The sequence below is a fragment of the Mastigoproctus giganteus genome, chromosome 9 (assembly GCF_048544385.1).
Source record: "Mastigoproctus giganteus isolate SK-2022 chromosome 9, ASM4854438v1, whole genome shotgun sequence".
Taxonomy (NCBI): domain Eukaryota; kingdom Metazoa; phylum Arthropoda; class Arachnida; order Uropygi; family Thelyphonidae; genus Mastigoproctus; species Mastigoproctus giganteus.
Genome location: NC_143583.1, coordinates 100,266,963 through 100,281,546, shown reverse-complemented (window position 1 = coordinate 100,281,546; position 14,584 = coordinate 100,266,963). Strand labels below are relative to the sequence as shown.

The 14,584-nt window shown below is 40.2% G+C and overlaps 1 protein-coding gene across 1 annotated transcript in view; it reads right to left on the bottom strand.

Moving 5' to 3' along the window:
- The window catches only part of LOC150080591 (E3 ubiquitin-protein ligase RNF115-like), a 227,649-nt gene that overhangs the window by 22,562 nt on the left and 190,503 nt on the right, over positions 1-14,584 (bottom strand). The window contains exon 9 of the mRNA XM_090381020.1: positions 1,757-1,872. Coding sequence (XP_090237146.1) covers positions 1,757-1,872 — 116 coding nt within the window. The remainder of the gene's footprint in view (positions 1-1,756; positions 1,873-14,584) is intronic.

Genomic DNA, 14,584 nt, shown 5'->3' with positions numbered 1-14,584 from the left:
CTATGCAGCAGTAACTTTGAGTGCTTTGCCATTACTGAACATTATTGGGTCAAGCAACATAATCTCAATCCCTACTGCAAAATTGAAACTGCCGTTTCACACACTAAAACGAAAATACTTGTGTTATTACTGCTAGTGCTCATGGTTTGAGACACTCCAAAGTTAACTGTAGCCGTACTATCAATCACAATAGGGGGAGCTCATATACACCCCATTATTGAATGCCATTTTACAGTGTGATGAGCACTGGTGCACATTACGCATGCATGCATCCATAGTACTGCGTCACTGGCACCAGAGTTGTGATTTTACGATCATGCCTAGTCATCCAGTCACCTTCGGTTATATTACCCGATGTATAAATACTCAGTACACTATACACTAACTAGCTGATGAAGGGACACTTTCCTAAAAGCTACTATTTTATCCCCTCTATTGTATTTTTATGCTTTTATTGTATTTTAATACTTTTATTGTAATTATTGTAATTATGTCTGTTTTAGTGCTTTATTTATGTATATATTTTATTTTATTTTAATAAAGTTGAATTTTATCAGTTTGTCAGTTGTTACGAGATATTATAATGATATGCAGTTCGACACACAAGGACTGTTTTCCAATGGGTAAGCCAACCTTTTAACCTTTTCGAGGGCGAGTTTCTTGAATGTGCACAAGTCCTGAGCAGTGAGTTTGTTGCAGTGATGTGGAGTGAATTTCTTCATGAAATTTTGAAAATTTTTAAAAATTAAAATTTGTATTAATATTTTTAAATATTAATTTGTTCTTATTTTGACATGGTTTTCAAATATTAGAAATTATTTCAAAAATAAATCAGAATTTTTAAAATATCAAAAAAATTGTAAAAAACAAAGAATTTGAAAAAAAAAAATAATGATAAAAAAATCTTTACTTTTTTTTTCTCCACTTCAAAAAATAAAAATAAATTTAACTAATAAGCATCACAGACCACAGACATTACAGATATAGGAAACTTACCGGACAAATTGGTTTGCTGCTATCGCAGTTTCTCGTTTCTCCCTGAATTCTTGATAAACAGATGGTGCACGTTATTAGTATCAACAGCAGAAGTCGAGAACTATATATTGATTGATATGTAGGCATGACGGACGATAACGTCATAGTGTTAAATGATTCATTGACATTATATGTATATATATAAAGAATCGTTCTTACCTTTCCTATTATTTCCCAACCTAACCTTTAAGGTTAGGTTAGGAAATATAAGGAAACCGTTTCCTTTTTTCCTAACCTATTCTTAAAGGTTAGGTTAAGAAACCTAACCTTAAAAATGTACAAAGAAATCAGTAATATGGTGTTTTAATAGTAAAAACACTCATGAACTCCAATAATCTGGTTTTAATAATGAGAAAAAACTAATCATTACATCGTCTGACATGCCTACGTGTCAATCAATACATTGTTTTCAACTTCTACTGCCACTACTGATAACGCAAAGCATCTGTTCACCAAGAATGCAGGGAGAAACTGCGGTAGCCACAAACAAGTTTGTCCGGTAAGTTTTCTTAAGTTTGCCATGGTTCTTGTGTTGGCTTTCTTTACCCTAGCGAGTTTTGAATTTCAACAATATTCTTAATTTTGAAAAGTTTGTGGTATATTTTATCTGACAAAAATCACTGGTGCATATATACATTTGAAATCTATCTTCAGCTTACTGCTATTTTCTTCAACTCAAATAAGTGGGGGGGGGGAGGGAAGAGAATCTTTAGACACTTACCAATTCGAGCCAAGGAATTATACAATCACTGTGAAAATGGTGCTGACAAGTAAGCATCTTTACTAGTTCTCCTAATCTGAAATCCTCCATACATACTGTACATTGTAATGCTGTATCTAAAATAAGAAAAAAGATATATTAAGAATAAAAAACACTGTGTAATGATGTGTATATAATACAAGAATAAAAAATACACACGAAAATATAAATAAAAATATAATTTATATAAAAATGCAGATGTAAAAATTTATTATCTAAATACCCATTAATTGTGTTGCTGTTTTGTCATCATAACAACTTACCACTGTTGAAATACGGTTGCACGAACTTGAAAAAAAAAACAACAATAAATAAATAATTTATGTAATTATTTACATAGATAAAATATTGCATTTATTTTTACATTTCTTCTAAGAGCCTTAAAATAATAATATGTTATTATATTTTATTTTCTCTTTGATATAAAATGCAAATTATTAGTGGGCATAGAAAGCTAGAGTAAGCATAATTTAGCCTGCAATTAAGTCACAAAAGTGGGCTAGGCAAGCTAAGGAAGACAAGAAGAAAGTCTATGGCTAACAATGTAAAGAAAAAATAGCATAGAATTCTTTGCATATGTTAACATTAGAAGGAATGACAAGAAACACACTGGTCCACTATATATGAATGGCATAACTAATGATGATTCTGTTCAGGTTGATAACAAATTGAATAAATATTGCGCATCTACATTCACAGATGAATGTTTTCAGGGATGGGGATACCAGAAATAGACCCAATTCTGACTGAGAGAGAAATTATTTTGTGATAACTGAGTGGAAAATTGAAGAGAAATTGTTAAGCCCAAAATTTAATTTGGGACTGATGGAATTTATTCAGTTGTATTAAATGAAGCAGCAAAAGGAGTAAGCAAACCTTTACCCATAATTATGAGAGCATTCTTGGGAAGTCAGAAGAAGTCCCAACATATTAGAGATGTGAAAATGTCACCTCTTACAAACAGGCAACAAATACTGAAGTGTGTAACTACAGACCTGTAAGCATGGCTTCAGTTCCAAGAAAAATAATGGAGTCAGTGGTTAAAGAAGTAATGTAGGATCATCTGTACAGGAATGCAGTTATACAGCAATCACAGTACATATTTACTAATAGATCTTCAACCAACCAATCTGATTAACTAATATGACAGTCAAAAATGAATCAGATGGAAAAAAAATAATTGTGACATCTTATTTTAATAAAACTTTTGACACTCTCCAAATGAAAGGCTGCTGCACAAATTGGAGCAGTATGGCAAGGAGACAGTGAGTAGTTACTAGTATAGTCACTCACAACTCAGTGGGGTGCCTCCGTAGCCAGGTGGGAAGGAGCAGCAGTGCGTAGCACACGCTTCTTGATTAGACCAGGGTTCGAGCCTGTCACCACCAAATACGGATGCGAAAAGGTCAGGGAATGACCACCGCATATTCCCGGAGCTCGGTTTGGTTTTTTTTTTTTTTTTAGGAGCATTAGCAACTAAGGCCATATTGCTCCGAGGATATGCGGTGGTCATTCCCTGACCTTTCCACATCCTCCGTATTTGGTGGTCATGGGCTCGAACCCCGGTCTAATCAAGAAGCGTGTGCTATGCACTGCCGCTCCTGCCCACCTGGCTACGGAGGCACCCCATATTCCCGGAGCAATATGGCCTTAGTTGCTAATGCTCCTAAACTCCAAATGACAAACAAACAACTCAGTGCTGGACCCCATACTCTTTAAATTTTATTTATTATACATGAAGGCATATCAAGCTCAATGTCTCAGTTTGCAGATGATTAATGAAGGTAATCAATGCATAGAACTGCAATAAGACCTTGAAAAATAAGAAATTGAAGGTTGGCTGAGAAGTGGCAAATGAGAATAGAAGTTTGCAAAGTTTGTTATTGACACTATTGACAGTACACTACTGCAACAGGATCTAGAAAAGCTGAGCAGATGAGCTGAGAGGTGGCAACTGAAATTTAACATTGATAAGTGCAAAGTACTGCTTATGAGTAGCAGTAACCCCAGAGTAACATGCCAACTTTGTGGTAATACACTCAGGGTATTGGAGAATGAAAAAGAACTGGGGATAATTGTGCAGTCAGACATGAAATTCTCTGAGCAGTGCAGACAGGTGCCAGAGCAGATCATGGGATCTTGTCAATAATATACAGAAATTTTTTCTAGCAGGGATAAGGAGGTGATTATTCCTTTCTTCAAGACCATCGCTAGGCCACATCTTGAATGTTGCATACAGGTCCGGATACCTCATTTTATAAAGGATGTTTGTTTGTTTGGCGCATTAGCTACTAAGGCTATAATGTGCCAAGACCATGTCATTAATAAAAATTTAAACTTTCAGTGACCTAACTAGTTAGGTCACCATGTCAAAATAAATAATAACAAAAGTATAAAAGATAAATCAATAGAAAAGAACAATAAAATGTAAATTTTATATAGCAGTAAAAATGTTTATTGATTTTAAAAAGCTAAAAACAGCAGACACATGATCATTGTCAGATAAAATCTGACTGAGTGTATAAGGCTCAGCCAGATGACTAAAAACGGTAAAGTATAAATCACGTTCGTGTCTAAAATGTGGACATATGGTTAAAATGTGATGAATAGATAAAATGGAGCCACAGTTCTCGCACATAGGACAGTCATCTGCCCTCAGCAGAAAAGAATGTGTAAGATGACTGTGTCCTATTCGGAGACGAGCTAGAACAACTTCCTCCTTACGATTCCTGCGCAGACTAGACTGCCACGGTTCAATTACAGGCTTTATACGATATAATTTATTCGCAGTCTGTCTATTCCACGAATCCTGCCATTGGAAATGTATCTTTTGATGTACTATTTGCCTGTAGTCTGTATAGGGGACTAACAGGCAACGGTTATTATTGGGAATTGCTGATTTGGCTGCGGCGTCAGCCAAATCATTTACCCTAATCCCAATGTGGCTGGGAATCCAGCAGAAGCGGATATCATATTCGCGTTCATAGAGAACGTGAATCTTCTGCTGAATGCTAGACAGAACTGGATGAGGATTATATCTCACAGATATTAAAGCCTGTAACATGCTAAGAGAGTCAGAATATAAAATGAACCGTTGGTATTGGCATTTACTAATGTGATCCAAGGCTAACTCTACAGTAAATATGCTGCATTCAGGGGGAATCTGCTCTGATATAGTGCTGTCTGTAAAGACAGCAGCAGATCCCACATATGATTCTGACTTCGAACCGTCTTTGTAGACCGGCGCGAAGTCGGAATATTCAGTTCGGTGTGCTGAATGAAGCTGCAGGTAGACACATGATGGAGTGTCCGACTTTCCCCAGTTTCTAAGCGACAAGTCGCATGCCGGGACACGAGCATGCCAGGGTGGAAAGGGTTGCTTTGATGTTTGGGCAACCTTGTCTACCTTGATATTAAGTTCTTTGAGTAGCTCTTGGAAACGAATACCAAAAGGACGATTGGCAGTCTTGCAGGTATTGTATAAATTTTCCCATCGTGGCTCAAAAACGAATGGCCACGTAGGATGGTCTGGCAGGGATTTCAGTTTTAAAGCATACTTTAAAGACAACTGCTTACGTCGAAGCGATAACGGTGGTTCGTTTGCTTCGACGTATAAGCTCTGGACAGGAGATGTGCGATATGCTCCAGTAGCAATACGTAGGGACTGATGATGGACGGGGTCCAGCCATCGAAGGGCACTGTCTCTGGCTGAAGAATATACCTGGGACCCATAATCTAATTTGGATCGCACAAGTGCACGGTAAAGCCGTAGAAGGGTGCATCGGTCTGCACCCCAAGATAAAGAGCAGAGCGAGCGGAGCATATTAAGGCCTCTCGTGCACTTTGTGCGGAGTTGACGAATATGATCCAAAAAGGTCAGTTTTTTATCGAATATGAGTCCCAAGAATTTTGTGTTCACCGCTACTGGAATAGCATTTTGTCCGAGCCTTAATTCAGGTTCAGGATGAAGATTACTTGCGACAAAAGTGTACGCAAACGGTCTTCTCCGGCGAGAACCTGAAGCCATTAGCAAGTGCCCAGGAATTCAGACTATCAATGGCTTTCTGCAGTTGTCTTTCAATAACCCTCATGTTGCACGACTGACAAAAAATGCTAAAGTCATCAACATAGAGGGCACTGTTTACAGTTGGAGGAAGTTGTTCTGTGATGGAATTTATTTTGATGGCAAAAAGCGTGACACTTAATACTGATCCTTGTGGTACTTCCTCCTCTTGGCTAAAGGAGCGAGAGAGTGAGGATCCCACAAGAACTTGGAACGATCGATTGGCTAAAAAAGTTTTGAATAAAAAAGGGGAGATGCCCTCTAAGGCCTAGGCTATATAAATCTTTTAAAATGCCAAATCTCCAAGTTGTGTCATACGCTTTTTCCATGTCAAAGAACACCGACACCAAGTGTTCGCGTTTTAGGAAAGCATCCCGGATGGATGCTTCCAATCTAATAAGATGGTCCAAGGCGGACCGGTTCCTTCGGAAGCCGCACTGGATGTTGGAGAGAAGGTCACTTGATTCGAGATACCATATTAAACGAGAATTAACCATTCTCTCCAGGATTTTGCACAGACAGCTAGTCAGAGCAATAGGACGATAATTGGTGGTGACTTTTGGATCCTTTCCTGGCTTAGGAAAGGCAAGAACGATTGCATTTCGCCAGGAGTCCGGAAACTGCCCTTCAGTAAAGATTCTGTTATACAGAAGGAGCAGATAATCCATACATTTTGGTGAAAGATGTTTAATCATTTCATAATGGATGCCATCTGGTCCAACGGCACTTGCTTTGGAAAGAGCGAGGGCTCCTTCAGTTCCTGAATAGTGAAATCCCCATTGTAGGGATAAATGCTCTTAGATTTAAAGTTAAGTGCCTGTTTTTCGATTTTATATTTCAGGACCAGGAACTCTGGGGAGTAAGAAGATGTTGCGGAGATGTTAGAGAATGTTTCCCCAAGAGAATTGGCTATTGCAGTTGGATCTGCAATAGCGCATCCATTATAATCTAGGATTGAAGAAGGGTGGGATGTATATTTTCACTTCATTTTCCGGATTTTATCCCAGACTACCTTAGAGTTGGTAGACTGGTTAATAGATGATGTAAAACGGATCCACGATTCCTTCTGACTCTGACGGCGGATGTAGCGTGCTTTGTCTCGTGCACGTTTGAAGGCTATAAGGTTGGTCGTGGTAGGATATCGGCGGAATATCCCCCACGCTTTGTTTTGAGCCTTTTTTGCTGCTGTGCATTGTGAATTCCACCAAGGTTTGGGAAATGGTGGAAACCGGGCAGATGTTTTTGGAACAGCATTCGCAGCTGCTTGGACAATATTTTCTGTGATGTACTTAACTGCATCATTGATAGGCTCTTGACTGACTATGCTAAGATCAAAATTTGCCTGATGTTGGAAGGCAGACCAGTCAGCCTGATCAATCTTCCACCGTGGTAACCTGAAGGGAAGACATGGTCTCCCACTGTATAACAAGGTTATCACAGGGAAGTGATCACTTCCGTATGGATTCTCCTCCACTTCCCAAGTGAGTGAAGGGAGTAGAGAAGGGGAGCAGATAGAGAGATCAATGGCAGAAAAAGTACGGGTAGGCATGTGGAAGAAGGTGTTTGTTCCAGTCTTTAGAAGGGAAAGGTCATTGTCATTGAGCATACGCTCTATGACTCGTCCCCTTCCGTTGATGTTAGCACTACCCCACAGGGTGTTATGTCCGTTAAAATCCTAGAGAAGTAAGAAAGGGGGAGGCAGCTGCGTTAGAAGATCATCAAGGTCTGCCTGGGAGATGTCAGTCCCAGGTGGCAAATAGATAGAGCACACAGTTAATAAAAATCCCACCGTAAGGCGAATTGCAACAGCCTCTATGCTGGTTGTAATTAGCAAGGGCTGCACTGGGGTCTGGTTACCCACAAGGATAGCCACTCCCCCATGTACAGAGCCATCCGCAATTCTATCCTTTCGAAAAACTGTGATGTTGTGCATGGTGGGATCATCATTTGCCTTTAGATATGTCTCCTGCAAGCAAAAGCAAACTGGCTCGTGCTTTTGCAGGAGGGCCTTGATGTCATCAATATTTCGCCGGAATCCATGACAATTCCATTGTAGGAATTTAGCCATTATTTTGGCTTGGTGGGTCCATCAGGCGGCTTCCGAGGTGCTGAGGGCTTACTTTTATCAGTCTTGGATTTATCTTTTTTGGGAAAGAATGGACGCTGTCCCGTGTCCATTTCCTCCTCCGCAGAGAGTTCCAAGACTGAATCTTCGGGTACCTCCTTCTGCTCGACATCCATCTTTTCTTGGGTACTAGGGGGGACTTCCCCTTTCTTATTCTTTTCTTTCATAATTACCTTTGTTACTTGTGGAGCATTAGGAGGTACCGATATAGGAGTGGCAGCTGATTGGTCCTTTTGTGCAGGTTTTTGAGAACTTAAGAGATATCGCGCGATGGGAGTGAAAGACTCCTTTGGAGGAATGGTCATGTCCGTCTGAGTTCCGACGGAACATCTCCCTGCTACCTTCTGGGCATAGGTAGGTTTGTTGATATTCAGGGGTTTGACCGATTTCCTTGCCTACTGGTATGATATATTTAGCTCTGCCTTCAGCCGTTGAATTTCTTTTTCTTCTTTCCACCACTGGCATGCTCGTGAATAGGCCGGGTGTTCACCTTCACAGTTAATACAAGTGGGTTTTGCGGCTGAACATGCTGTTGTTTTGTGGTCCTTTGCAACGCATTGAGCGCATGCAAGGACTCCACGGCAGGCCATTTGAGAATGTCCATACTTCTGGAATTTAAAACACAGTAAAGGGTTCGGAACGTATGGACGCACTGAACAGTTGATGTATCCAGCTTTAATCTCATCAGGAGATTTAGGAGAGTTAAAAGTCAGGATAACGCTCCTGGTTTTAACAATTTTTCCATCCCTTCGCGCAGTAATTCTCTTGACGGCAATGACTCCCTGTGGTTTTAATTCGGAGCAGATTTCCTCCTCGGTTACGTCGAGGATGTCCCACTCCGAAATGACACCTCTCAATGAATTGAGTGTTCTGTGTGGTGTCACTGTTATAGGGATTCCTCCGATTGATGTTGTTCGGAGTAGATGTTCTGATTGCCTGTCATTTTTAGTTTCAATTAAAAGGTCTCTAGAACGAAGCCTTTTAACTGATTTGGGTGAACCTGCTAACCCATCTAACCTTTTCTGAATAAAAAAGGACGACATTTTACCAATCGGTGTCTCATTGGTAGAATGCATGATTAAGAACCTTGGGACTGGCCCTGATGGTAATTCGGTTCGCTGCCTCTTTTTAGCAATAATGCTATCTGTATCTGTGTCTAAATTTTCAGATAGGGACCGGGTTGGGGACCCTGAAGGAGTAAGTTTATCGGGATTCATATAGTTTTTTAAATTGTTCAGTGCCCGGGCTCCCCACCCACCACGGAGCCCAAAGGGACGCCCACTACCCGGCATGCAATAAATGCGCTCGGGAGTGGAACGCCAGGGCTACCCAGACACTATACCCGCACCGCCGCCAGCCTGAATCCTGTCCCTCGGACCATGAGGGTAGGGGCGTGGCATTGACATGGTTGACCCTCGCAGGCGAGCCTACTAGCCGATTGATCCTAGCCGGGCCTTCCAGGACCACCCGTCTTGTCAAAGCAGGGGCCAAAGTGGTGTATTGAAGCTGGGCCCCTCAACCACCAGGATCCCCCTTTCCGAATTTCCACGGGTCGCAGCGCATGGCAAACACCCCGGATTCCATTGATGTAAGCCTGGAACCTAGTGATGCTAATCTGGGAGTCCAGCAGCGTCACTGGGCGGTCCAATCACCACGTACAGGTGCCCACGTCGAGGGGTTTATAAAGGATGTAGAGCTGCTGAAATGAGTACAGAGAAGGGCAAAGGGTTGCTCTTATCAAGAAAGACTTAAATTACACAAATTTCAGTGTCTAGAGACTAGGCACCTGAGAGGTGATTGAGATATATAAGGCCTTCAATGGTCTGAGCAAGCTCAATGCTGATGGAATTTTTCCACTTGCTCAGATTATGCACCAGAGCGAGCATAAATTCAAACTGAGGAAAGACAGTTGTAGAATATATGTATGGAAATTTGCCTTTAGCCAGTGTGTGGTTGATTGCTGGAACAAACTTCCATCTGTCATTGTGGAAGTTGATAGGTTAAATAAATTCAAGAACTGGACAAACTCTTGGAGCGAATGGGAGAGTGAAGTGGGAATTGTTTCCCTCCACCTCTTTTTTTTTTTTTTTTTTTTTTTGGCAGATGCTGCATAAGCTTGCTTTCTCGCATCATATGCCTCTACTAATGCTACATACACTAAGGAACCTGAGGAAGAGGGTGGTTCTAGTGTGTAGCAACACTGAACCAGGAACAGTGATAAACCTCACATTGGATGACCAATAACAGTATACAATGAAAGACAAAAAAAAAAAAAAAAAAAACACACCTTGTAAAATGACATGATTCAAAGTGATTGTCATAAAACCCAAGATCACAGTGCCATTAAGCTGAACATCTCAAAAGAAAGGGGAAGCCACGTTATTGGACTTCTCGGTAATCAGAAAATTTGTGCCATATGGGTTCCTCAAACGTTGGCCATGGAGATAAAGGCTGAAAATTTGCCAGCAGCTGTTGGGCAGATAACCACAACAAAGAGAATGGATTTCTGTATGGAATCATTTAAGGAGATGAGACATGAGTACAACATATTGATCCCAAAGAGAAGGGGCAATCCATAGAATATGAGCATAGCGACTCCCCATGAATATAAAATTAAGACAAGCATCTGCCCACAAGATTATGGTTACCATTTTTTGACACAATGTTTACCTGAATGATTTTCTTGAGGGGCAAAAAACAACCAATTCACAAAAGTACATATAGTGTATAGTATTATTACAGATCTCGCAACTTGTAACGCTGTTTTGTGTAACAAAAGTGTAGTTTACAGGTTTTTTTTTTTGTTTTTTTTTTTATGAAAACGCCAAACTCGACAGGTATTAGAACCTATAGTACTTAGTAATGTGCTTCGGTTGGATGTTGAGAAAATGAAAGAAGATATTTGTTGACATTAGACTTGAACTTCTGTAGACTGCAATTTTCAGGAAATACGTATGAAAGATGGCTGTTCCAGAAAACGGCAGCTGAATGAACAAATGAGGAAGATGAACACTTGGTTCTGTGAGTTTGAAGTTGGACAGTAAATGGATGTTGCCTGGTGGCAGCACGTGTTCGGACTGTTTTGAGAGAGAGAGAGAGAGAGAGAGAGAGAGAGAGAGAGAGAGAGAGAATTATAGAAGTCAATTCAGAAGAACAGTGCCCATGGAAGTATCTGTAGAAAAGGCATGTAGCAGAAACAGTATGTCTATGAGACAGTAAGTGGAGAGAGACTGTTAGAGATGAGTCATTAATTAACCTAACTGCCCTCTTCTGAATGGAATCTAGAAGCCTGAGAAGTTTGGGGACACCACCAAAGGTATGGAAACAATATTTCATGGTAGGGCGGATTTGCAATTTGTACAGAGTGAACAGTTGTTTGGAAGAAATGTAATGCAGAGAGCGAAAGAGAAAACCAAGCTTTTTAGATGCAGAGGAAACAATATTTGTAATGTGCTTGTGTCAAAGGAGATTAGAAGTCAGGGTAATCCCCAAAAGAGATATATCATCTTGCCTAGAAATGGGAGTGTCACCAAAGATAAGCATAGAAGCAGAATGCTTTTTGCAAAATATGAGACAAGACTGAGTTTTAGGATTGAAATCAACTAAGTTGTCTTTATCCCACTGGAGAATTACCTGGAGATCGGCACTTAAGGAATTGGTAGCAGATATTTGAGAAGATGAAGTTCCTTGAGCAGGGCAAGTTTTCTCGAAATGGAAAGTGGAATGCAATGTGCTATGATCAGCTTGTTTGTTATTTGGAGCATTAGCAACTAAGGCCATATTGCTCCGGGGATATGCGGTGGTCATTCTCTAACCTTTCTGCATCCTCCGTATTTGGTGGGCATGGGCTCGAACCCCAGTCTAATCAAGAAGCGTTTGCTACGCACTGCTGCTCCTGCCCACCTGGCTAAGGAGCGCCTGCTATCATCAGCAAAACTGTGGATAGGATTTCCAGTCAGTGGAAGAAGGTCACTAATATACAAGAGGAAAAACAGTGGGGGGAAAGAACTGAACCTTGGTGGACACAGGCATTAGTGGATAAGTTAGAAGACAGAGAGCCATCACCTTCAGTGAGCGATCAGAGAGAAAACTCGATAACCAATTACAAAAAACAGCAGGCAAACCATAAGATGGAAGCTTGTTTAGAAGAACTTTAGGCCAAACATGATCGAAAGCCTTTGAGATGTCAAGAGCAACTGCTTGTGTTTCACCAGACTTTTTCATTGAATTTGACCATAAATGGGTAACATAAGCCAGAATATCACCAGTGGATCAACACTGACAAAATTCATACTGGTGATAGCTGATCAGACGGAAGGTTTCGAGGTAGTTTAAGAGTTGATGGTTAATTGATTTCTCCATTACTTTAGAAAGAGTAGAAGTAATTGCAATTGGACGATAACTGGATGGGAGGGATTTTTCACCACTTTTAGGGACTGGCTGAATATGAACAAATTTCCAAGAAGAAAGAAAAACAACTTTGGAACAAGAAAGTGAAAAAATGCGGAAAATAACAGAAGGAAGTTCAGGAGCACAGGTTTGAGAACAAGCAGAGAAATACCATCAGGACATGGAGCTTTCTTAGCATCAAGGTTCGTCAAAATCCTTTTTACATCCTTTTGATGGAAGACCACAGGAGGCACTGAATGATGCATGTTGGGAATGGTGGGAGGTGTTTTACCAAGATCCTTAATACACGAGTTGGAAGAAAATGGGATGCAAGCAGATCAGCTTTATCCTTGGCTGAAGTGACAACAGAAAACCATCTGGTTTTGACAGCGGTGGGACCAGAGATGGACAAAAGTTGTGGCCAACAGCTTTTGCAAGAGACCAGAATGGTTGACTACCATAAGGGCAAGAAGCAAGTTTTCTACTCTTAGCGTGTTCAAAATTTAGTTTGGACTGATTAATAACTGCTTTACAATTGTTGAGAGCTTTGGTGTAGGCAGAAAATGAAACTGAAGAATTGGAAACAACCAAATTACTATATGCAACATTCTTCTCTTGAACAGCCTTAGCACATTTATTGGAAAACCAAGGTTTAGATAAAGGATGAGATTTTGAAGTGGAGTGTGGAATAAAAGATTCCATTCCTACAAGAATAATTTCACTGACATGATCTGAGCAAACTCTGACATCACAAGTTTTGAAACAGTAGTCCGACCAAGGAAACGAAGAAAAGAAATCTCGCAGGTCATCCCATTTTGCATTCTTGTAATGCCAAAGACTACGAGGTTGGGAATAGCCATGAGATAAAGGCTCCATTGAGAACAGACAATCATCAAGTTGTGATCTGAGGTGCCTAAAGGACCACTCACTTCGACCGTGTAGTCAGAAGGGTTGTCTAAGAGAAAAAGATCAAGCGTGTTGGCTGTATGGTTAGGATTGTCCGGTATTCTGGTAGGTAAATGAATAATCTGTGCGAGGTCATTAGTAATTGTAAAAGCCTCAGCATCTCAACAAGCTGCGTCGGTATGACTAGAAAACGGAAGCCAGCTGGAGTCGTGAACATTAAAATTACCAAGGAAAAGTACATCATTGTTAAGAAAGTTTGACTGGAGAAAGTCAAGTTGCAAAGAGAGGAAGTCAAAGAGCTCCAAGTGATTAGTGGAGTTGGGAGAACGGTAGAGACAACAGATGAATTTGACACAATAAGGTAAAGAGATTTTAAGCCAGAGAAGACTGAAAAGGGGAGACTCCAAATTACAAAGTCTCTGACAGGGAATATCGGAATGGACATATGCACAAGTACTACCTTTGAGGTGAGAGGAATCATACAGCGAATAATTTTAGCAACTGAGATGAGCAGTAGCTAAATCAACCGATAACTGAGATTCTGTCAGAAAAAGAACTTGGCGTTTGGCAGACTGCAAGTGGAAGTGGACATCATTGAGATTAGAATTGAGACCACGTATATTTGTGAAATGAACTAGGAAGTGTTTGGAAGGTTTAGATATTTTTGTAGATAAGCTTACTCTATTAGTTTGACTATTCGTGGTGTATTCAATAGTAAGAAAAAGTGTGGGGGCCATGCTGTATGAAGTACAAGCTGGCGATTAATTCGTCCCACAAGCACATTGCGCAAAATGGAAACGTGTTAATCGAATATAATAATCAATAGGAAAATTTATAATTGGTCCTTGACCTTCTGGAATGTCCATAAAAAATTTTAAAAATACCTTTTAAATAACTTTTTAACTGTATACAATGTAAAAGATAATGAAAATAATTATGGAATTAAATGTTTATTGCATAAAACAGCGGTTCCCAAACTGCGCGCTGTAGAATATTTTAAATTTTCGAGGGAAACAAAGCGATACTCGACATCTGCCAGACACTGCACGAACTACTAGCTCGAGGTAGTTCACAGTTTCAGCATTTCTTATTAAGTTGTTAAGACCTAACTACTAAACGGAAATGTTAGGTATTTCTTTTGGTCTGGGTGCCCCTTGAAAAAATTACTGAGACACTAAGGGCACCATGAAACGAGAAAGTTTCGGAACCTCTAACATAAAATACATAATGAAGAAATGACTGTTGCGTAAATATTTGAACAGTGTTGCCTTTCTCTTTTCATCAATCAATTTCCTATAGCCGACAA